General features: G+C 38.1%; 1 protein-coding gene across 4 annotated transcripts in view; it reads right to left on the minus strand.

The window, feature by feature from the left end:
• LOC105493292 (interleukin 15) overlaps positions 1–25,160 on the minus strand; it is a 98,752-nt gene extending 73,592 nt beyond the window's left edge. The window contains exons 1-2 of one of the 4 annotated variants that reach the window (XM_011760831.3): positions 24,713–24,897; positions 3,614–3,735 (exon numbers count right to left, since the gene is read on the minus strand). Coding sequence is in view for 1 of the 4 variants with exons in the window: in XM_071092999.1 (XP_070949100.1) it covers positions 3,620–3,735; positions 24,713–25,061 (465 nt within the window). In the remaining 3 variants the exon portion in view is untranslated. Of the gene's footprint in view, positions 1–3,613; positions 3,736–24,225 lie in introns of all 4 variants that reach the window. The other 3 variants (XM_011760830.3, XM_071092998.1, XM_071092999.1) reach the window with 3 other exon arrangements.
• Positions 25,161–26,068: the final 908 nt, after the last annotated feature.

The raw sequence follows: 26,068 nt of genomic DNA on the forward strand, positions 1-26,068 counted from the left end.
AATTTCCCCCTGCTTCTTTTTTAACCCCTCAATGGTAGCAATACCTAATTTGTGTGGATCAGTAAGACACCAGCCAGGCACAGTGACTCACGCCTGTAGTCCCAGCACTTTGAGAGGCCAAGGTGGGCAAATCACGAGGTCAGGAGTTTGAGACCAACCTGACCAACGTGGTGAAACTCCGTCTCTACTAAAAACTCAAAAATTATCTGAGCATGGTGGCATGTGTCTGTAATCACAACTACTCAGGAGGCTGAGGCAGGAGAATCACTTGAACCTCAGGGGTGGAGGTTGCAGTGAGCCAAGATCATGCCATTGCATGCCAGCCTGGGCAAACAACCGAGACTCCGTCTCACAAAAAAAAAAAAAAAAACCCACCAGTGAATTTGTTCTTGAGTTTGGGGAATTCTTAATGAAAATTCCAAGAAACAGTAATTTCTAGGAAGTTCATGAAGTTAAGGGGTAAGTTTCAGTTTATAAATAATTACTGTCAAAGAACATGATTTCCGTGTTTTTTCTTTGAATTTATAGTTATTTTATTTTTTCATACTAAAAATGATGGAAAAATAAAGAAACTACCTTTTTCCTCTTAGAGTTCTTATAAAATGCTTCGATTTCCTTAAACTCTTTTACTTATTTTACTGTTTATCTTGATCTAGTATACATGCTACAGAATTCTATCTGAGGATGTTAATTAGAAATTATAACTGGAAGTGAAAATAAAATGTATAGATTCACTTTACCAGTAAGAAGCCAGATGCTTAGATTTATTTCTGTGCTTTAATGCCACACACGCCCCATAATGAAGTTTCAGTCAATGATAGACTGCATATACAATGAGGTGGTCCCATAAGATTATAATGGAGCTGAAAAATTCCTAGCACCTGGTGACAAAGATATCTGTATTAGTCCATTCTCACATTGCTATAAAAAACTACCTGAGACTGGGCAATTTATAAAGAAAAAACAATGTTTAATTGACTCACAGTTCTACAGGCTATAAAGGAAGCATGACTGGGGAGGCCTCAGGAAACAAAATCATGGCAGAAGGTGAAGGGGAAGCAGGCATGTCTTACATGGTCAGAGCAGGAAGAAGAGAGAGCAGGGGGAGGTGCTACACACTTTTAGACAACCAAATCTCATGAGAAGTCACTATCATGAGAACAGCAAGGAGGAAGTTTCTCCCCGTGATCCAATTACCTCCCACCAGCCCCCTCCTCCAACAATGGAGACACAAATCCAAACCACAATGACATCATAACGTCATAACACAGTGCATTGCTCAATTTATGGTGATGCTAGTGGAAACACACTTACTGTGCTGCCAGTCAAATAAAAGTATAACATAAAATTATATACAGTACATAACACGATTATAACTATGTTGCTGGTTTATGTATTTATTATACTATACTTTTTTAATCATTATGTGTGGTGTACTCCTTTTACTTATATTTTCTTAAAAGTTAAGTTTTACACTGTTGGTGGGACTGTAAACTAGTTCAACTATTGTGGAAGACAGTGTGGCGATTCCTCAAGGATCTAGAACTAGAAATACCATTTGACCCAGCCATCCCATTACTGGGTATATACCCAAAGGATTATAAGTCATACTGCTATAAAGACACATGCACACGTATGTTTATTGTGGCACTACTCACAATAGCAAAGACTTGGAACCAACCCGAATGTCCATCAGTGATAGACTGGATTAAGAAAATGTGGCACATATACACCATGGAATACTATGCAGCCATAAAAAAGAATGAGTTCATGTCCTTTGTAGGGACATGGATGAAGCTGGAAACCATCATTCTCATCAAACTATCACAAGGACAATAAAAACAAACACCGCATGTTTTCACTTATAGGTGGGAATTGAACAATGAGAGCACTTGGACACAGGAAGGGGAACATCACACACCGGGGCCTGTCATGGGGTGGGGGGAGGGAGAGGCATAGCATTAGGCGGTATACCTAATGTAAATGATGAGTTAATGGCTGCAGCACAGCGACATGGCACATGTATACATATGTAACAAACCTGCATGCTGTGCACATGTACCCTAGAACTTAAAGTATAATAAAAAAAATTATATAAAAAAAAGTTAACTGTAAAACAGCCTCAGGAAGTTCCTTCCAGAGATATTCCAGGAAGAGGGCATTGACATTATAGGAGATAACATCTCCATGTGTGTTACTGACCCTGGAGACCTTCCAGTGAGATAAGATGTGGAGGAGAAAGACAGTGATGTTGATGATACTGACTCTGTGTAGACCTAGGCTAATGTGTGGGTTTATGTCTTAGTTTTTAACAAAAAAAAATTAAAAAGTAAAAATTTAAAAATTTTAAAAACAGGAAAAAGCTTACAGAATAAGGATATAAAGAAAAACATTTTTGTACAGCTGTATAATATGTTTGTGTTTTAAGTTGTGTTATTACAAAAGTCAAAAAGTTAAAGAAAATGTTTGTTTCTTAACTTTAAAAAGTTATAATCTAAAGTGAATTTATTATTAAAAGAAGAAAAATATTTTAATAAATTTTGCATGACCTACGTGTACAGTGTTTATAAAGTCTACGGTAGTGTCAAGTAATGTCCTAGGCCTTCACATTCACCCACCACTCACTCACTGAATCAACCAGAGCAACTTCCAGTATTGTAAACTTTATTTATCCTAAGTGTCCTATGCAGGTATATATTTTTCTATCTTTTATACCGTATTTTTACTGTATCTTTTCTATGTTTAGATACACAAATACCATTGTGTTACAATTGCCTACAGTATTCAGTATAGTAACATGCTGTACAGGTTTGTAGCTTAGAACCAATTAGCTATACCATATAGACTGGACATGTATAGGCTATACCATCTTGGTTTGTGTCAGTACAGCCAAGGATGTTCCCACAACAGAATTGTACAACGATACATTTCTTAGAACATATCTCCATCATCAAGTTATACCTTACTATATTTTGTTAGTTATCGAGACTGAACTTGACCTTACATTTCTGTAAAATACTCCTCAAAAGTCTCAATTAGTCTTTTAAAAAATCTAATCTACATTACCTTCTAATATCCTTACATTAGTAAACTCATTCAAAAATTAGATGTTTGATTACATTTATTATTTAATTTTAAGCACCCAAGTTCTTTCAAAATTAATCCAGTAATATACAGAAAGTGATATGCACAGTTCTGTCATTTTATATGCCTAGAATTGACAAACTATGACCCAGAGGCCAACCCTCATCTGCTGCCTGTTTTTGTAAATAGTTCCGGTGGGACACAGCCATGCCCATACACGATGATGGCTGCTTTCAAGCAATAGGGCAGAGTTGACTCGTTGTGACAGTGATCATTTGATTCACAAAGCATAGAATATTTACTAAGTGGTTCTTTTCAGAAAAAAAATTATGTGCAATATTCTGTGCCCTCAAATATATACTGTAAGCATGCAATAACAAACGGTATATTTTTTAAACCAAGATGCTCATTTTAAAAGTTCTGGGTATGTATAACTTCACCTGTTTTGCCACATCTTCCTTATTATTAGTTATGCTATTACATAAAAGTACCTATATTGCCATGATACAATTTTTAAAACTTTACTTACTCGATTTTATATGGGCTGGTTATCTGCTAACATTGATTTCTGTGCTCCGTATGATGTCACCATCGTGGAACATGATGGAACACTGCTCCAAAGAGCCACATGGCCATATATTGGAATGGATTCTGTAAGAGTCAAAGGTAGGGATAAAAGGATTAATAATTATGTATTGAGTAATCCTCCCTTCCTCAGATTTATGGTTACCTACATACCTGATCATGCTATAAAAAAACAGGAAGACTCATATGGAGAAAACTATATAAGTCAAGACTGAACTTCTTAGAGAAATCTTTTCTATAATCCTCAGAGTTCTCCATAATTTAACTCATGTCCTTGCTGACTAGAACTACATCATTTTGGAGAAAAAAATATCGTATATCATTTTGGAGAAAAAAATATCATATATCATTTTGTAAAACCTATAATGCTTCATATAGCTCTTTAGTAAAATGTTTTTCTCTTTATCACAAAATATCACAAAGCACATGTGATGTCAAATGTATTTGTTTGATATCAAGTTATTGACCAAGTCTAAAGAAGGTGTTGAAAATAAGTTGTAAACGTTTATTCTAAAAGTCAAGTGGCAAAGTCTCCACTCAAATATGAAGTAGTAAACCACAACATCACAATATAGTATAATATTTTAAGGTATATGTGATCTGAGGGGGGTATAAGCATGTCAACAGACTATATGATTGGAAAACCTAAAAATAGTATAACTTCTGTTTTTATAAGGGTAATCCAACTTATTATGCCATTTTAAAAAGTAAAGTAGTATAACTTTTATTTTATAAAATAAATTAAGAAACATCTTAACCAAATTTCAGTATGATCCAAGAATCTTTATGAAGCTTTGTGTTGAAGAAAAAGATTAAGGTTTTTTAGAAAAACTTACATTCAATTTAAAAGTTGATCCTACACCCATACAGCCACCAATCTTAAAATTGCTTCTTCTTTTTTTTTTCCTTTTTGTTTGCTTCTCTGCATCATATTTGTATAATACCCACTGCTTTAAATTTGATTTCACTTCCCATTTCCTTATCCAAAAAGAACATTTTCTTTTTCTTGGATATATTTTCCATTCTCTTTATGAACCTTCATCAACTCTACTAGGCACACTTAAGAGAGGCCCATTCCCTGAGCCCTTTTCCCTCTCCTGCCAGGAAACAAGCTTCCATCAATAACAACCACTATTGATGAATCCTGCAGGAGCATGAGAATGAAATTCGCAAGTACCATAAAAGACATAGGATGCGCATTTAGACCCATCTGATTCCCAAACGGATGGTCCTTGAGAAATTGCTATCGCTGTTTATCTACACCTGTTTGCTTCCTGAGCTTCTAAAAGGAGAATAAATAAGAGCTTCTAAGAATGTGCTTTAAAGTTAGTTATGCTCTTCTCTCCTTTACACCTCATGCCAGTATATTCCTTCAATTTTATCAATATGGGCCAATGTTCCTAGGAAGATAGCAGGCTAGCTTCTTCAGCAAACACCTAACAAGAGGTAACCAAAATATTTTTAAAATAAAAAGCTCTAATTCAACTCTCATTCAATTTTGCCCCAAGAGTCTGCCCCAAGATTCTGCCCCAAGTTAAGGAACATATACTTGAAAGTATAACAATGCACGTTTTTTCCATAACTGCACAGCAGAAATATTAAAAAATTAGGGCCTATCTATCCACATTATTGGCCTCTATATAGCCAAGTATGTCTTTGGGAAAACTTATGTCTGACCTTAGAATTTAATTCGCACATACTGAAATGGAAATGGATGCAAAGAATGTTATAAACTCTAAAGAACTTTCAGTTCAGTATACATATTTCATACAGCAAGAAACTGAGTCCCGGGAGACCGAATGACTTGCTGTGACCAGCAAGATATTCTAAGAACTGATAAGCATCTCCTTTAAAAATTTGAAGATTCTATACAGAGTTGTAGTGAACAATGAAATTCATTGTTCCAGTTGATAGCTCACAGCTGAGCCCCTCCTGAGAAATGCTTCCAATGGAAGAAAGCTGTCAGGGAGTGGCTCTCCCTTCCAGGAATCTGGCCTGCTTCCCTTCCAGAGTTGGAACATCTCCAAAGGGACATCCTGCCTCTAGAAGGCTCCCCATGGGATCCTGTGAGGCCACTGTTGCAACTGCATCACAGTCCAACTTCTCCCTCTGCCCACCCTGTTTTGATCTGCCCTCACTTCCATCAGGTGTTGTTCTTTAGAACATGCCCCAGTAAGCCTCTCACATGAACATTTCTATCTCAGTCTGCTTCCCAGGAACCTGACCCAAAACAATAGTGTATGCTGTTCCTTGAGAAAATGTGAGGTTGGGAAACACTTGGATTACATCGAAGCAGATTATTGCAAGATTTCTTTTAATTTGACAGTGTACACTACGAAACATCAACAAATACCCAGAGTTAACTGAAGTTATTTAACTATAGAACCCTTTTGGATATTGAACATCTCATGAGACTTGTGTTCTGTGGAATACGGTCTGGGAAACAGGAATACAGTCACTCTAGCTCACTTTAGAATATAAGTATTGAAATTACTCATGTGAATATTTTCTATAATAGCAAAGAATGGAAAAAACCTAAATGTCCATCAGTAGGGGACTGTTTAAGTAAATTATAATACATGCCTGCAATGTAATATAATGCATCCATAGAAAAGAATGGGAAGTTTTTTTAATACTAGCATGAAAATATATCCAAGGTGTATTTTTTAAGTAAAAAGAACAAGGTAACTCAACAGTGTTTATTTGGTTTCAGAAAGGGGGATGGTTAAATACATATGTGCATTTTTGTGTGTCTGCACAAAACATTACACTAGAAAATGACAGCACTGGTTGCACCTATAGAAGGGAATTGGAAGGCGCTTTGAACCATTTGAAGTTTAAACCATGGGAATGTATTATCTATTCATAAAATTAAAATCAAAATACCACAAAATATTATATAGCACAGATTTAAATATTTTGTCTAATCATTTATGAAGAAAATTTGGGAAAAGAACTATGACATTCTCCATAAAGCTACTTAGACGATGAACTCTTGGAAGACAAAATTCATTTAGAATGCCCAAAGCATGACACAGTTTCTGAACCAAAGGAGACTGTAAATAATTTTTTTAATTGAATTCTGTTACCTCCAATGCAGCAGCAATTTAAGATAGTACCCCTGCTGTTGTTGTTGTTTTTTGGTTTTGGTTTTGGTTTTTTTACAATGTCTGAGAAACTCTAGCAATGGAGAAAAACTAGACCTTACATGAATATACTTTCCTGGACTGGGTTTCCTGTGATTAGCCTGTAGTTAGCAACATTTTAAAGTCTCCGGACCTGTGTTGTTGATCACAGTAGCCATTAACCACATGTGGCTATTTAAATTTATCTGTAAATTAACTAAAATAAAACTAGAAATTCACTTTCTCACTTGAGCCAGACACACTGCAAGTATTCAAAAACCACATGTGGTAAATGGCTACGATTTTGAAAACAGAAGACAGAACATTTTCACTGCAGAAAGCTCTGTGGGACAGAATAGATCCAGGTATAGACTTTGGTTTCAGACAAATCTGGGTTTGAAATCTGAATTAGCCCCTTACTAAGTGTAAGGTTTGGGACCAATTAATTTCTCGGGATCTCACTATTTTTTTTTTTTTTTTTGAGATGGAACCTTGCTCCATTACCCACGCTGGAGTGCAATGGCACAATCTTTGCTCACTACAACATCCACCTCCCAGGTTCAAGCGATTCTTGTGCCTCAGCCTCCCAAACAGCTGGGATTACAGGTGTGTGCCACCACACCTGGCAAATTTTTGTATTTTTAGCAGAGATGGGGTTTCACCATGTTGGCCAGGCTGGTCTCAAACTCCTGACCTCAAGTGATCTGTCCACCTTGGCCTCCCAAAGTGCTGGGATTACAGGTGTGAGCCACCGTGCCTGGCCTCAAGAACCACAATTTTTTCATCTGTAGAATGGGGAAAATGGCAATTGTGAGGTGTAAGTGAGCTCATTCATAAAAGCTGCATAGAACAGGCCTTGACACACAGTGAACACTCAAAACTGTCACCTCTTATTAGCAGTTATCCAACACTGTGAATGTCACAGCTCACCACCAACCAGTCACCTCATCTATCACAATTATCCTACTCACCCTTCTCACAGGAAGATTAAAAAGTATCCACTAACATCCCTATAGTCTAGTTCATTAAAGTGCCAGTTTGCAATTAATAAAGCTTGCCCTAATTTCTTTTTCAGGAAAGTCTTGCTATGAGAAAAAAAAGTCACGTGAACTAAACCTGTGTTAGTGATGTGGCTAGTTTATATTCTGGTACAAGCTCTTTATCAGGCCAAATACTAGCAACAAACATTTTTATATTTGGATGGTAGTGGTCTTACTGGAAAGACATACTCCTTGATATGATTTGAACATTTTCACAAAAAGGAAGGCTGTCATATTTTGCCATGAAAAGGGCAAAGCCTAGTACAGAAACATTGAAGGGGCAGAGACAAACTGAGGTAGTCAAGGTGAGGTTTCTACAGCTGGTAAATTTGAGCGAAGTTTTGAAAACATAAAAACCATGATGGGGAAAGAAAGGTAAGTAAAGAAGAATGATAAAGAAATAATACCAAGACAAAGGAAAGGGTAAGAAGGAAAAGAAGCCTTATAGCTTTAACCCTTCAAGAATAACGAAATATTTTCCTTTCATTCCATAGGCCAAGGCATTCTCTTTTAGTTGTAGCTTCCCACAACAGAATTTGTTAGGCCTGAATTTAGTAGTGGTCAATTTTGGCCTCTCAAGTACCATTATTATATAGTAGAAATTATATTTTATTTATATTATATATATTAATTACATATGACTATATATGTATGTCATACTTTTAAACTCTAAAAATAGATATAGAAAGCTATTTTGATGGTTTTCTGAACAGTTCCAGCATTTGCAGTTAAAGATAAATAAGTCCAGACAACAGAAAGTTCCCAGAAATGCTTTTAAAATTAATGTCCTTCTTTTGAATTCTTCAGGTTATTTATATAAAAAGATTTGCATTAGAATTATCCTTCATCATAAAAATCAGCCAATTATTACTAAACAATTTTCCAGTGGTGCCTCTTTAGATAATTGTTTAACTATTAAAACGTACCCTGTAATTTATAACAGCCATTTTGACACCAGTCTCTATGTGTTCACTCAGCGCTGCCACAGAAGACATACCTTGTCTATTTTAGAACAAAATACCACCTGAGAATCTGTAATGATGCACATTTCTTATTACCTGCTGATAATAACCTATTGGGTGAAAAGGACACCTAATGATAGAGCACATCTCCCACTCACAAAAAGCTGGACTCAAACATTGCTATTGCATCTCACCAGCCCCTTACAGAAGCAAAGAGATGCGATGACCATAATCCTCAGGAATAACACTTAAATTTAAAAATCTAGGAACAGCTTATCTTTTATTAAGCACAAATGCACATTAGACTGCAAATCCTCCAGTACTCTTTCTCCAGACAGTTTCGCTAGACTTGGCTGTCATTCTTCTGTTTATTATTCTTGCTGATTAGACCTCTAGCATCTCTTGTTCCAAATACTTAGCTTCGTATGAAATGTATCAAGTGATTTAGTCTGAACATTAGATCCCTGTGGCAGTCCCAAACGTCTTGTTTCTAAAACATTGCTTTCCAGTCTACTTTCTGACGAGTAAACTAACCTTCTCAAGTCTATATGAAAAAGCAATAGTGTTTATAAAACTGCTAAGGGGGAAGTTGTCTCTCTTAATGAAGTTTATTTGGCAACTAGCAGTGTTTGGACTCCTGAGCTCTAATGTGGTCAGTGTGGTTGCTTTTTTCTCCCTAGATTGGACAGAAGAACTTATCTTTTATAGCACTGCTGGTTCTTTCTTCTCCGCTTGGGCTGTACAAATTATCTGAGACAGAGCTAACAGAGATCCTGTCCTCACGACAGGAAAATGGTCAGTTTTAGTACTGTATCTCCTCTTTCACTGGCCTCATGAACTATTCTTATCTAAATGGTAGTTATCAAAACCATTATTATAAGTAGATTGCCATTCTTGTCTTTATAATTTTTGCTTTTCATTTTTCTCTGCTTTATATCACTTCTATGCCTTTCAGCTTTTGTCTAAGGAAAATGGGTTTTGTAGACATCATCCAACACTTGGCATGCATCATCCCTTCTGTGGGATTACAGATATGTCACAATCTTTAAGACTTTGACCCTTTCTACTGGGTGTACTTGTTGCAGGTTTCCCAAGATGGCTGCATTTTTTGTAGTCTAAGAGGTCAGATTTATTTGGAGGGCTTTTTTTGGCAGTGGCGGAGTGAAAAGTGAAGCGGTATAGAAGGCAGAAGTGAGTAACTTTTTTCTTGCACCAGAGCAATCCCTGAGTAACTAAGCCTGCACTATTAATTTACATGACCAAATTACTAATAATTTTTTTTGACAAATACAGAGTGAGAACAAAGAAAATTGAAAAATCTTACAGAATATATACATCATCTAGGTTAGAATACAGTATAGAAAATTATCTCCATTCAGTTATAAAACATACTTCTAGGCAAGTAACATTAAATGTGGCCATGTGGTGGGACCACAAACATTCATTAAAAAATATACATTTAAGGAGTACAAAGGTAGTGCTGTTACATGGCTATATTGCATAGAGGTAAAGTCTGGGCTTTTAGTGTAACCATCACCGGAATAATGTACATTGTACACATTAAGTAATCTCTCATCCCTCAACCTCTTTCCATCCTCCAAACCTTTGGGATTCTCCAATGACTATTATTCCACATTCCATGTCCATGTGTACACATCACTTAGCCACCACTTCTAAGTGACAATATACCACATTTCACTTTCTGTTTCAATTTGTTTCACTTGAGATAATGGCCTCCAATTGCATCCGTGTTGCTGCAAAAGACATGATTTTATTATTTTTTATTGCTGAATAGTATTTCATTGTGTATGTGTATATATATATGTGTGTGTTTTTATATATATATATAGATGGTGTGTGTGTATATGTATATATGGTGTGTATATATACACATGCACACCATAGAATCTCTCTCTTTGGATGTGTTGTGTAAATAATGGTGGAAATGTTCACCATCTATTGTTTTCTTATACTCCATACAGACTACCATCATTCCCATCTATTCATCATTAACATATTACAATTTCCAAAACTATAGTTCATGTAAAATTCAGATTGAGAACTTCTTAATGAAATTTGGAGCTTTCCTAATCTTATCAGAACCATGGAATGGACTGGGGTCTAGAGACTTGGACCCAAGGCTTGATTCTGTCATTAAACAGCTATGTGACGCTAGCACGGTACTTTATGTCTTTAAGGGTCAGTTACCTTGTCTTTAAAGTAAGGAGATTAGATTGGAGGTGTCTAAAGTCCTTTCCAGTGCCTAAGTAACATCTATAAAGATCACAGGTTGAAAACCTCAGCATATGATAGAATCCATCCATGTTATGTTGGCTCCCCGAACCACCAGATTCAACAGCAAAGGGAATTTCTCTGGTCTAATCATCTTAATTTTCAAGAAGAGAATAATAAGTGCAGAGAAATTAAATGTATTATTCAATTTTACATAAAGAGGTTAAATTGAGATTTAACAATGTGTTTTGGATCCCCACTTTAATTCTTCACCAGAAGTTCATTCAGCTAACATAGCAAAAGGCATATGCTATGCATTGTGCTGCTTCTCCATATTAATTTCAAAAGGGCTCTGCTTCAACCACAAAAATCCATGATTACAGTATGTTTGGTACTTGCACCTCCATATGTATTGACTATATCTAAAGTGCAGTTATTAGTAGATATTGAGGGATTTTTTCATTTCACAGCTTAGATCTAACTATCCTACACCATCACCAGTACCACCCAAATTTTACTACATTGTAATTTGCTCCAGTCCATTATGTCCGAACAGCTACATTCTGAGTCAGAACGATAAATTGAACATCCTACCTACAATTGCTCTGCAACAACTCCTTTTCATCCTGGCTCACTTTAGTTCAATTATCACCTCTACCTTCGAGGAGTAGGAAGATGGGAGTTTCACCATCTCCTTGCACCAATGGGAATCCACCACACTTTTGCTTTTATACTGCTTGGCACATAGGTAAATACTCAATAAAAATGAATGGTCATTATTATTTTTGTCTTCGTTACTTTACTGAATAGCTGTGCCAACACTGGCATTCTCATCATCTCCCAAAATTTAAAACAAAAAAAAAGTTTTTCTGAGCCCTGTATTAAATTTGATGTTTACTATAGATTTTTCATAGATATACTTTAGTCAGTTTTGGAAAATTCCATCTATTCTTATTCTTCTCAGAACTTGACATTAACTTTTCCTGTATCGTCAAGATTTTTTTGATAGATGTTCTGATGTTGAGCCATCCAGACAATCCTCAAATAAACCATATTTAATTGCAGCAAGCAGTCTTCTGCTGGGGAAGGTTGTGTTGCTGGTCTGTTTTACTGTTATGTTAGCTAATGCTTTATTTAGTATTGAAAAATGTTATTGAGTTTTAAAAAATCTTGGTCTGGCAACTTTGCTGAACTCATTTGTTTTAGTAGCTTGTTAATTTGTATGGCTTTCATCTATAATGAAAATTTTACCTCCTCTCTTTTAAACTTTATAATTCTTATTAATTGCACCAGCAAGGTAGCACCCTCTATAGGAAGTGTGCATGCTCGGGAGAGAAACCTGAGTTCAAGCTTCAGTTCCACCACTTCCTACTGGTAGTCCCTGCACCAGTCACCACCCTTCTGGTGCTTCAGTTTACTTATCTGAGAAGTGCAAAGGAAAGTATCTCATGAGTTTGAGAAGGCTACATATGTTAACGTACTTGGAACTATGGATGAAAATAAAGATTAACTATTGAAATATTCATGGTATGAAGTTAAGAATCAAAGACACCTAACCCAACTCCGGACATTTAGGACAATATTCCCAGAGAAGCCATTATCAGACTGAGACTTCTGGACGAGGTAAGTGAGGAGAAGGGGGCAAGGAAGAAACAGACACTGGATGAAGTAGTGCATTTCCAATAAGAGGAACGTGTCCAAATGTTTGGCTATGAAAGAAAGTGTGTTGTGTTCAGGGGCTGACAGTAGTTCAGTACCCTGGACACTCAGCTCTTTACTTGCAAACAATAATTGTTGCACTAGATAATAAGTTTCTAAAGATAATCATGTGTGTTGCGTCTTTTTATCCTTCACAGCACTTGGCAGGGAGTCATGTACAGAGAAAGTGATCAGTAAGTATCCACTATTGTTTAGAACTTTTGGTGTGCTGTTAGCTTCTTCGGATTAAACACCTTAGCCTGGAAGCCATGTTTTATAAATTGCAGTGGCTCAGAGTAATATGGCTTGACTTAAGAAAGGTCAAGGTTTAGAAGATGAATGCCTCAATATCAAGTCAAATAAGCCATCAGCATAATCACATCTTTCCAGTTTTAGAGGTTCATTACAAGGATCTTGCTTTTCAGGGGTAGAATCGAGAGATACCAAATACAGATTTTAATCTGATATTTGAGGTAACTACAAATTTTTTAACAGCATAACAAGAGAAGAAACTATATTTCTTCTTTTAAACCCTCAAGAGAAGCGATACTAAATAAATTAAATTTCAGCAATACCATTATTTTCACACAATTTCTCATCTCTTTTTTGTCCTACTGAAATAACTTCTCAAAATATTCAGCAAATAAAATTAAGAAAATGAAAGGATTTCTGTTTGAAGGAATTTAGAGAATAGGGTGTGACTTGTTTCAATTTCCTTTCATTTACTGAAGCATTTACTTTGCAAATTTATAAAATTATCCCCCCATATTAAAACTGGCACAAAATACTAAACAAACCTATTTGTTTTCAGTTCTCTAAAGTTCATACTCCTAATAAGGAAGGTAAAGATCCTATTTGTTACCTGGCCAAAGTACACCCTCAGAAAATTCTATTTCCCTTTCTGACCCTGACAATAAGAAATATGCTGTGAATAGTTTCCCAAAAGCCATGTGATCACCAGTAATATACTATGAGTCAAATATAGTCAAACTCATTTTCTCAGAACCTTATCTAACTTGACCCCTCGGGAATATATGTTGGATCATTGACAACAAGAATAACGTTATTATAGGTCTACTCTGTGCCAGGCAAGGTGTTAGACACATAAGGATTCAGTGTTTCTCAAACTTCAGCCCTTCCAACTCCACCATCACAATTCTTGTCATCTATGACCTTTAGCATACACCTGTGGAAGAGGCAATATGAACACAGGTAAATACAGTGAAACACTGCAGATACTATGAGAGAAATATCTATCAGGTGGAGAACTCACAAAGAAAAGGTGTGAGGCAAGACAGGAGGTAAAGATGGCATCTGGCCAGGAAAATGTCACAGAGAAAGTGAGTCTTTAAAGATGAATATGTAAGAACAAGCATATAAGGGATTAAAATCCCTCTAGATAGCAGCAGGCAGAGCAAGTATGACAGGCAGGCAAGGGATAGGAGGTGTGGCCTTCTCTTTTGAAGACCTGGGAGCTGGCCAATCCCTCCTCGAAGGCCTTCCCGAACATCTCCTCTTTCAGGGTGCTTAGCTCAGTGACAGTCCTTCTGATTGTCTTATGTGATCCTAAACCATCTATATATACATTTGCCTCCTGGGGAAAAAGCCTGACCACTTGTTTTAACCAATAATTTTTACTTAACTCACAAACTCAAATCTCTTGTACAAATAGTTCATCCAATCTTCAATCTAGCACTTCTAATCACTTACAGGACATTTTAAGTAGTTTGTTCCACTTCTAGCTCTATTGTGATATTTCTAAAATAAAGTTCATCCATTCCCCTACCTTGCCCCATGTGTTAGCTGTAATATATATCGGTTCCTAACATGTTTATCTTTCCTAACCCTCGTGGTTAAAATCTTGGGCATCCTCTGACTCTTCCCTGTGCTCTGCTCCCCCCACTCAATCCAGACCAGTCAAGTATTTAGGTAGGTGCCCAACCCATATTAGGCACTCAAAATTATTAACTGCTGAATTGCCAAAATCAATTCAATGAATAAATAGAACACTGGTAAATCAAATCTTCCTTGAAATTAGCTTGTCTTTCTATTCTCCATTCTATTTGCAGTACCCTACCACTTAGCATCCATTAATCCATTCATTCCCTCATTCATTTTTGCTTTAAATATTGCTTTAAACACTCAAGCAAATATTTGTTGAGAGACTACCATATGCCTGGCACTAATAGGTGATGGGGATATAACAATGAATAAAATAACAAAACTGCATAAATTGGACTTTCATATTCATATTCTAATGAAGGAGATGTTAATAATCGAATAATTCAATAACACATATAAGTCCATAGTTCCTTATATGAAAATATTAAATCAAAAAAACTCTAAAAACTGAAAGTTTCTCCTTAATTCACTGGTTAACAAAACACACACTGAACTAACATTAGACTATGTGTAAGCTGTATTTATTCCCTTTTGAGGAAGTACCTGAATAAGCTTGGTCGTTACATGATATATAGTAAACACACTATATTACTTTCCAAAATCTGAAAAATAATTTGAATTCCCAAACAGGATTGGGACAGGGAGTGCTGAGGAGGCTGCAATTTGAAGTACATCAGTCAAGGATTACTTCATTGCAACAGGGATATTTGAGCCAAACCCCAAAGCAGGTATGGGGAAGAGGGTGATATCTGAGAGAAAAGCATTCTAGGAAGAAGGAACAGCAAGGTAAAAGACTCTTAGACAAGAGCATAGTAGTATGGTTGATGAATAGAAAAGGTGCCAGTGTAACTGACTCAGTGAGCTAAGGAAAGAGTAGTAGATGGCAGACATCAGGGGTACAAATCACTTAGAGACTTAACATCCACTGTAACAGAATTTGGCTTTTATTAGAGTGAGATGAAAAAACCATGGGGGGTTTGGAATAGAGGAACGGCATAACCTGATTAATATTTTAACAGGATTATCCTTTGTGGTGGATAATCTCCAAAGACAGTTACCATCAATCAATGTCTTCCTCCCATGAACATGCATGACACTCTACTCATCAAGAGGTGGAATCTTTGTCCTCTCCCCTTCAATCTGGATGGTCTTCTGACTTGCTTTTCCCAAAAGAATAAAACAAATGTTACAGTCTGGAAATTACATATCCAAGCCTTAAGTGATTACAGCTCCAACTTCCTCTCTTATAGAAGTTGGTCAAGTTGTGAAGAGTCTGACAACCCTGAAACTATCATGCTGTGAGAAAGTCCAGTTTAGCCATGTGGAAAGACTAAGAGGAGGAGAGCCAAGGGGCCCATACAACAGCCAGAACTGAGGCTCTCTATCTGTGACTTAATGTCTGAGCCATCTCAGACATCCCTTGACCATTGAGTCATACCAGCTGAGGCCATATACATTGCAGTGTAGATACAAGTCATTCTCTTTGTAACTTGTCCTAATTCTTAGGTTTGAGAAAATAAAATGGTTCTTATTTTACACCACTAAGTTTTGGAGTAGTTTATTATATGGAAATTAGTAATTGACATTGAAACTACTGTGAGACTGAGTGGTGGGAAGACACCTGGAGAGAGGCAAGGACACTGTCAGTGAAGGCCAGAAACACAGTGATGAAATAGTTCAACCTAAGACTTGCTAGATTGGAAAATAACAACTGTTCTCATTCTTGCCTTTCCAGGCAGCAAAAGATTCTCCAAGAAATAAGTAGTTTCAGGGCAAAGATCAAATCCAGGGTGTACTATTACATGTGCTCTCAGGTTGAAGATCAAATCAGTTGTATGGCAGGGAGGCCCTTCATTAAGAACTCTGAAAGATTTAAAGTGGTGCCTCATAGACCTTTCTAATTAGGCAAAGGGCTTCTAAAAATGCTAAGGGTTTCTATGGCATCTCGACTTCCCAACAAATTAAAGTGGAACTTGTCTCAAGGATTTGAGACAAGTCGTCTTTTATCTAACGAAGTGAATGAACCTCAATAAAATTCATAGGAAGCCCCCCAAATTTTAAATATCATTGAACTTAAAAACAAAAAGCAGTTAAACAAAAGTGAGTATACAAAAGGTCTCTAAATTATTAACGCTCTAACATCAGGAAGCAGGCTACACCAATGCAAAGAATAGCAAAAATTATTTCTCATAGAAAAGAAAGAAAGAATGAGAAAAGGAGCCCACAGTACAAAAGGTAAAGTTAAAAGCCACAGAGAACGATTCCTAGGGAACAAATTTAAACCTTAATCAGGAAGATGTATTGCTTCCAGAGCAAGAACTTAGGACATATGCCGGCTCTATTTAGACTTGCTATGGACTAGCGACTGTTATATGCCTTCTATTGTCTTGTTTTGAAATTGTATTGTTTAAAGCAATTGTCCTATTTTTGTTTTACTGTTGTATGTTGGGACAAGGGGAAGGTCACAGATAACCTATCTTTTTAGTTACAGGTTTCTACACTCAAGAAACTACATCAGAGAAATATCATCCTCATCTGGAGATCCAGTTTAGAGACTTAAAGTCTGAATTTGATACCATAACAAGATAAGCTATAGGGGGTCCTGAAAGTCAATAATTAGTTCAATGGTACAACTATTTGAGACCAACATGATGTAAAGTCCAAGTTAGCCATGTATAGAAGTCACATAAAGAGAGATGGATGCCTGGCCAGCATGAGCTTTCCAGCTATCCAAGCCGATGTTCTAGACATGTGAAGGAAGACGCCTTCTTGAATATCTCATCTCCAGCAGCCTAGGAGGAGTCAAGCAGCCGAAAGTAGCCCAGATTACAAGATTATGATAAATAACAAATTATTGTTATTCAAGTCACTAAGTTCTGGGGGTGTTGTTTTGTTTTGTTCTTGTTTTATTGTTATTGATCCTTTTGATGCAGGGACAGGTAACTGAAACACTGTGGCTGCCATGTTGAGAACAGGCTGTAGTGGAGATGAGGGGACAAGCAGCAGGCACTTTTGCAATAATACTGTGAGACATGACAGCAACTTGAACCCAGGTGACAGCAGTGAAAAAAAGGATGAGAAGAGACAGGATGTGGCGTATATTTTGAAGGCCTAGCCAAATAATTTGGTGGCAGATTCAACGTGGAATATGACATAAAGAGACGTTAAGGACAAATCCAAGACAGACTGATTGATTATCTATGGAACTAAGAGAATGAAACTGCCATCAAGCCAGATGAGAAAGAAGGTGGAGTAAGCAGATATGGCAGTAAAGGCAGGAATCCAGTAAGTATTAGGCATCCAATCAGAGATGGGTGAATAACAGATAAATAGACGGCTAAATGAGTCTGGAGTTCAGGGGAGAGGTTATGGCTAGATTCACATGCACATTTGTGAATCATCAATGTAAGAAGGGATTAAAAACCATGACACTAGATGAGATCACCAAGACAGAGAGTACAGATAGAGAACAGGCCTAAGGACTGAGCCCCCAGACTGCTGTATTTACATGTTAGGGAAATTAGGAACCAGCCAGAGACTGAAATTGTTGCTGGTAAAGTAAAAGGAGACTGAAATTGGTGCTGGTAAGGTAAAAGGAAAATAAGGAGAAGGAGAGTGGCTTGGAAGCCACATGAAGATCTCTCAGGTCCTGCTGAAAGGATACATAGGAAGGGACCCAAGAACTAACCACTGGATTTAATAAAAGGGATGTTCTTGGTACCCTCGACAAGTGTATTTCTAGTGGAGCAGTGGACATGACAGCCTGCCTGGTTCAAGAGAGAATGGACAGAGGAAAACTGGAAACAGAGAATATAGTTAATGTTGTAAGTTTTCCTGTAAAATGTGGGCAGAAAAAACAGATATAGAAGTGAGGAGAAGCATGAGGAGAAAAACATGAGTATTTTTTAAAAATGGTAGAAATTATAGTATGGCTACATGGTATTGGGAAAGACCCATCAGAGACAGAGAAAAAAAAAATGGTGATGGGGAGAAAGAATGAATTACCAGAGTTATGTCCTTGAGCAGATAATGAGAATGAAACTACACTCCTAAATTAGCTGTGACAGATTTTTAGCTGGTTTCCTTATTTCTAATTGTCTTTTCTTCAATAAATTCTACCTCAAACTAATTTCCCTAAAATGCTATCTTTATTACAGTATTCCAACATTATTTTGCTATATTACTTATGTTTCCTACTTTTTTTACAGTTGTCTGCTTAGCTGTCAAACACCTGAATGATGACTGACTCTTACTGAAGTCAATCCTAATAGACTCTGACCAACCCTCTGCTAAGCACATGGAGCACATTGTCCTTACTCAAAATATAAGTGTACAGGCAGACACATAAAAATGAGTTTACAGACATTAAATTTGTTATGAGGGAATGCAGACTGCACCAGAAGAATTCATGTAAGGGAGAAAATAATTCTGCCTGGGCAGTAGATGGGGACAGAAAATGTTATAGAGGGTTAACATTTTGAACAGGACCCAGGAAGGCTGACAAAGAATGGCAAGTGTGTCTGGAACACTGAGGCAGGATGACCGTAGCTGAAGAGGAGACTTCACTGCAGAGGCTACCCAAGCCCTTTTAGAGCTTATTTCCCACTAGTCCCCAGTGGGAAACCTCTACAGAAGTTAGCCCAGGCTCTTTACTGCTCCCCATCCCACTCCCTGTGCTTTGCTTTAAGCACAGTAACCCATGGTAATCCAGAAGCCAAAGGGAGGCTGTGGGAAAGAAGGCTGAACTATATATCCCAACTGAACAACACACTCCTCTGGCGTACCCTACAACTTTCCCAGGGGTTTGTGGGCATAGAGGGATCTAAACGAACCAATTTCAAGATCCATTGCTTGCACAGGAGCCTCTTTTACCAGAGATATGCCCGATATGTGCCCAAAGCAGGCAGATTTCTGGCAAGTTCTCCTTCCTCACTTCCTCTTTCATAATTACCCTTTAGGAAAAAAATGCCTGTCTCTCCCTATCCAGAATCTTAACATGTGTCTTGCCTCACCAGGATGCCAAATAAAGGGGCGATTTGAAAAGTTGATATGAGACATCTTTAATCAAAGCATTGACATATCTACTTGTATGATATGTATTTCCAATGTTGTTTTAGTTTTATGCTTAATAATCACTTACCAAAAATTAATGGTTCCTTTGATTAATTTTGTAATGATAGTATTTTAAATAACGTAAGCAAGAATAATTTTCACAATAAAAACCCTTCAAATAAAAGATCAAGTTGTACGTCCTTATTTTTGTTGCAGACGAGTCAGGAGAGCAAATAACCTAAAAATATAAAATCTTTATCAAATGTTCAATTAAGAAATAATTATTTGATAATTTTAGAGGTCAGTGCTAACAGTGTGCAAGGACTACTTTGTCAAATTTCTATTAGAAGGAACATGAGCAAAATACCCGGGAAGGAGAAGTAGCATTCAGTGATATAAAGGACCAAAGACCCTCTCTGGGCTCCTTTTGTGTGTCACAATGGCAAGCAGAGCTCACCCCCACCGCCACCCCTCCCCATCAACCTTACAACCATCATATTTTCCGGTTCTAGAACCATTTGCAGTTTCAATTCCCTCATTTCACAAAATAATTTGTCACTTTCCTCATCTTGTCTGCATCCCGTCAGCACTTGGAGGAACCATTAGCATTTAGAGAAGAAACAACTGTGTATTACACGCAGACTTTTAAGAAATCCAATTTTATATGGTCTATATAGAGTCTTCTGCCCCTACAGTGGGCTGAAACACTATGAAATAAGTGCATACAAATACTCTGGCTCTGGATGTGAAATGTGGACAAATAATATCATTGAACTAAACTGAGATCAAAGAGCCTCTTTTTCTTCTCTTGCTGACTCCAGCACTAAACAACTTTTTTTATTTAAAAAGGGGCAATATTCTGCCCAGGCGCGGTGGCTCAAGCCTGTAATCCTGGCACTTTGGGAGGCCGAGGTGGGTGGATCACAATTTCAGGAGATTGAGACCATCCTGGCTAACATGGTGAAACCCTGTATCTACTAAAAATACAAAAAAAAATTAGCCAGGCCTGGTGGCAGGCATCTGTAGTCCCAGCTACTCAGGAGGCTGAGGTGGGAGAATGGCGTGAATCCAGGAGGCGGAGGTTGCAGTGAGTGGAGATTGCACCACTGCACTCCAGCCTGGGAGACAGAGCAAGACTGTGTCAAAAATAAATAAATAAATAAATAAATAAATAAATAAATAAATAAATCTATATTCTTTTACATAGGCAAATTAATAAATAGCATTAAATCACCCCAAATGGTGACCAGGGTCTATTTCAAGGTAAGGATAGCAGCATTTTAGTTTTCAGTACACTGAACACCTGAGTTTTCTTAGAAGAGAATACATATGATATCCAAAAAGGAGCATTAACACTAGAATCAAGATAAATCTCAGTGGAGTGTCTGTCTTACCCAGTTGTGTCCTAACGCAAGTGAAACTCTGCATGCCTTTTTTTTGTTTGTAAATTCAGGATAAAAATGCAATGGTTATTCAAATCCAGCGAGGACATACAGATGAAGGGCCAGTATGGTGCCTGAAACATAGCACAGGCTTCCTCTTTGTAACTTTCAAATTCACATGAGGTTCCTGCTGGAATGGCACTGTTAATAACAATAATTTCTGTTTCAGGCTTTCTGTCAAGATTTCTTAGCTACTTATGCTTACCTAGTCAATACAGTCTGGAAGCTGAGTAAAAAGTAGCCCTTGTCTGCCCACAGCTGTTAACAAATAGTACAGTACAAAATATACATACACACACATATATACACATATACAGTATATATACACATATATAGGCATATATGCACACATATAGACATATACTTGATAGTATTTAATTAGTGAAATACACCATCAAGTAGGTGTTAGTTAATGCATTCTAGTACTCACTAAAAAACAATTTTTCCTTCAACTCCTCTGTGGAATGTTTCCATCCAACCCGTTCCTATAGGACAGCAGCAAGTATTTAAGCGATGTTTAGTGTCAGTAGTCTCATGCAGTTACTGTAATCACTGGGTAAGTGAATCAAAGAGCTAATATTGAGTAAAAGAATTGGCTTCTTGCCAACCCTTCTACCATAACGCCTTCTGAAAAGAGGACGTCCCAAATGGTTAACCATATATCATCATTGGTTGTGATGTTATGGAAACCTCTTCTCTGACCTCTCCATGAACCCCAGCCTTCTAGTTGTATGGATGAATGGATACATAGATAGGCAGAGACAGATATCTAGATCAATCCACATTTGCCTACTATTTGTCAAGCTCTCTCAGCAAAAAGTGATGCAAATTAGACAAATGTTTTCATTCGGGGACCATAAAGGAAATTTCTCCAACGAACCAAACACATATTGATACTCAAATGAATATTATTTGATTAGAAAAATAATCTTTAAATATATAATAATGTCAATTGCACGAGTGCCATACAAACATTACTTTACAACCAACATTCTACCATTACAACGCTGCCTGAAAATAAATAGGGATTGATTATCACTGTCAAATTGTAGGAAATATTTTTATGCAGATAATACCATCCTCCATAAATATCAACAATCTTAAACTTGTCTGAGTTGGAATTTCAGCTCTACCACTTTCTAGCTCTGTGACCTTGAGAATTTCCTCAGCTGTAAAATATATTGCCTACCACATACGTTTATTGTGATGTTTTTAAAAAATACATTCTTAGAACAATGTCTGATATATAGTAAAAACTCAACAATGTTAGCTATTATTCATACTGTTTCTCATAACTTAAGTTATGGGTCTGAAGACAGAACTCTGTATTATCATTAGCTAACCCTCAGAAAAATAGTTAACACAATGTGCAGAACTCAACATTAAACTCCAGGACAGATGGGGAGAAAAGGACAGTAGTCTATATTTCTAAAAGATTTAAAACTGTTTTGGGTCAGAGACCTATTTAAAAAGTTGATCAAAGTTGCGGATATTTTCTGAGAAAAATCCACATGTACCCAGCATTTCAGGGTTCCTTTTCTAGCTATCCTGAAATCCATTAGAGGCACCAAATCTGAGATGAGTATCCCGTAGGCTTTAGAACCTTCCATTTCCAAAAGCTATTTCAATAAACTTTAAGGCACTGTTTTTCTCCATCCCCCAAGGAAATTTATAAACAAATATTTCATTGACAAACATTGGGCCTTGCAATATAGCTGTTGATATTTGCTACATTAATTTCAAGGATTAAAACAAAAGAGCATCATTTTAATCACCAGTAGTCTGCAGGAAAATTCCAACCAGAAGTATAGCTTCCCATCAAGTTCTGGAGTTGCCACTACAAATCAAGCAGGGAACGGTGAAACCAAAAGTATGGGAATACCCTGCCTATCAGAAGTTCCAGACCAATGGCCAACTGACCCTTTTCTGTCACTGTTGCAAAGCAGATGATACTGCAGGAGAGGCTCTTCTGATTGACTAAAATTCTGTGAGAAAACAGAAACGCAAGGATACGAAACTAAGACAATCATAACGAACCTTAAGATCTCTACGATACTTGTTAACTTTAAGTAAAACTAGCTTTTTCTTCACTTTTTAAATCTAAATGGCTTTCGCTGTGTTTTCAGTTCTTCTCTTTATATATCTTTATGTTCCTTCCCTTGGATCTTGTATCTCCTTTCTTTGTTGACCACATTATTTAACATGAAAACAAGAGGAGTTTAAATTTTTAACCTGTATTATATCTTTTTTATTTATTTATTTATTTGACAGGCTGGGGTGCAGTGGCAGATCATAGCTCACTGTAACCTGAAACTCCTGGTCCCAAGCTATCTTCTCGCCTCAGCCTTCCAAAAGTGTATTGTATCTTGACACTTTCAGTAGAGTGGTTCACCTTGCCTCCTCTACATGGCAGGATACATAATCACCAGTTTATTCTGTAATACCACAGTAAGAATTCAGTCTAGCTAATATGGCCTCTTTCACCACACTGACAAGATAAGGATGACGACCACTTAGTTGGCCACCACCAGTATCATAATATTAGAAAGTAGTTTAAAAATATGTAATGGAAACTAGCTGGTGACCACCACTTCACTTCCAGTTTTGAAATTGCTGACTCATCCTATTTAAGAATATGTTGTAAGGGTCATTTAATAATTAGTTTGGTTTACACATACTTTGAAGTTAACATAGTTTTTAATGCATGGAATTACATAAAGTCAAATGAACTGTATACCCTAGTAACATGCGGTCTTAATAACACTTGAAAAAATTGGCTGGATTTTCATTTAAAAGCCACCGTGAATAATGATTTTATTTCAGTGAAATTCGCTCGTATTTTTTCCAAGTTCCTTTGGCATTCTAGATACACTATTGCTTCTCCAATAGATAACTGGCTGGCTCAGAGTTGGAACCAATACAGACCCAGGCCTGACTGCCAAGCACTAACCATTCCTGCAAATTTCTCTCCCAGAAGACGTATGCAAGCAAAGAAGAGGGCGATAATTTGATTTTGCAAAGATAGACGCGCACGCACAAACATCTGCACCGGCCCACAGGGAGTTTGGGGCGGGAGCAGTTAGGAAGCGGGGAGCTGCGATACCTTTCCTTGGCCTTCCTGAGCTTGACTGGGTGCAGAACTCAGCCCTCAGGGCTGCGGGACAGCGTCTTCTCAGAAACCGGCAGCTTGGCTGGGGCCACCAGACGCGCGTCCCTCACCCTCCCAGCGGAGCGCAGGGTGCCCGGCCCGCCTTGCGCTAGCCAGCAGGCTGGAACGCCGTAAGAGCGCAGCGCAGTAGGGAGTCGCACGCCAGGGGCAAAGGGATCTGCGATCTGCACTCCTCCGGAAGCGGGAGGATGGCGAGGAGAGCCTCGGAAGTGTCATTAAAGTGTCATTAGGGGAAAAAACAAAAACTGAAGTTGCCACTAAGTTTTCCCCAGGAGAGGGCGGGGCAACCAGGCCAGTTGGGTAGACCAGAGGGTAGCGCTGGAGCTGGGAGGGGCCCCGGGCGTAGGCTTTCGGGGAAAATACCATCGCCCTTTCAACCACCACCACTCCCCTCCCAAAGCAGAGAAGCCGAGCTCTGTACCTCCATTGAGTCCTGGCTGCAGGGTAGGGGGCGACAGCCACCGCAACCGGGAGGGTGCGGCCACCCAGTTCCCTCCCGGGGGACGCAGGACTTCGAAGGCAGTGAGCGAGTCAGCTGGGATTCCCCCGGGCGCCTTCCACCCGGAGTCCCAACCCCTGGCGAAAAGAAAAGTGAAAGAGAAAGAGCCGGGAGCAGAGGCGAAGACAAACACCTCCTGCAGAGACTGGGGGTGGGGCGGGTGGCGGCGGCTCCTGGATGACTGACTGCCCCAGGTGTCACTACTTCCCGGCCTGTTTCCGTCCTTGCCGGGTCCTGGGGCGCAGAACCTGCAGGGCGAGCGCAAGGACATCGAGGAGCCCCAGCCCCGCCTTGCAGGAACACTAGCCACCGGCCGCCTCCTCTACCTGCCGGGACACCTGCAGAGAAGACACAAGGACACTGGAGGGAGCCCACCAGCCGCGTCCCAAGCGACGGGCACCATGTGGGAAGCTTCCGCAGCAGAACCTGGAGACCTGGGCTGGGCTGGCACATATCCAAGTCTCCCAGAGGAAAGGGAAAAGGGTGTCGGAGCCTGATGCTGGGCGGCTACTCTAGACAGGCCTCTTGGTCCCCGCATAGGCTGGAAGAAGGAAACTTTGAGGTCCAACTAGAGGAAAAGTTGGAAGAAGACACCAGGGTGGCAGCTTTGTGCAAGACAGTTCCTACATGGAGTGAACTTACAGCAATGAGCCTCTCTGCGGATCACTTTTCCAGTCTGTTGTGTAGTCCAGTGTAAAATATCACACATGGTCCCATTTGATGGAACCGTGAGATGTTGTTCTTGTAGGATTTTTTACACTGGAGGAAGGAACTGAGTTGAGGCTGAGTGATTTGCATGCCATAAAGCCAGTAGCAAAGACCTCATGCTCAGTTTTGAAAGTACTTTGCAGAATCTTGCAAATCACTGAAATCCCTGAATCACTGAAAATCCCTATTCTATGGTGCTTTCCAAATTTTCAGAGTCATGGCTCAGAGAAAATGATAAGTCTTCCTGGAGCTCAGTTTAATTTAGCTTAAAATTTAATTATGTTTTTTAATTACATAAATATAAATATCAAATAGAAAAATAATAGAAATTATTCAATTTCCATGTACATAAAGTTCCATATAATATTATTTCATATTTTTATGAAAACTTTGAGTTTATTTTCATTAACTCAATTTTTTGATATCAGTTTTATATTTAAAATAATTACTGATGGACTTTTTGATGAGAATTCCAACTCTAGTCTCCATCAACAAAATAAGTGAGGTATAAACATGCAAAAACAGTTTTTACAATCATTCAAAATTTCACCATAGTTGGAAATTATATGT

This window comes from Macaca nemestrina, chromosome 3 (genome assembly GCF_043159975.1).
Source record: "Macaca nemestrina isolate mMacNem1 chromosome 3, mMacNem.hap1, whole genome shotgun sequence".
NCBI classification, from domain to species: domain Eukaryota; kingdom Metazoa; phylum Chordata; class Mammalia; order Primates; family Cercopithecidae; genus Macaca; species Macaca nemestrina.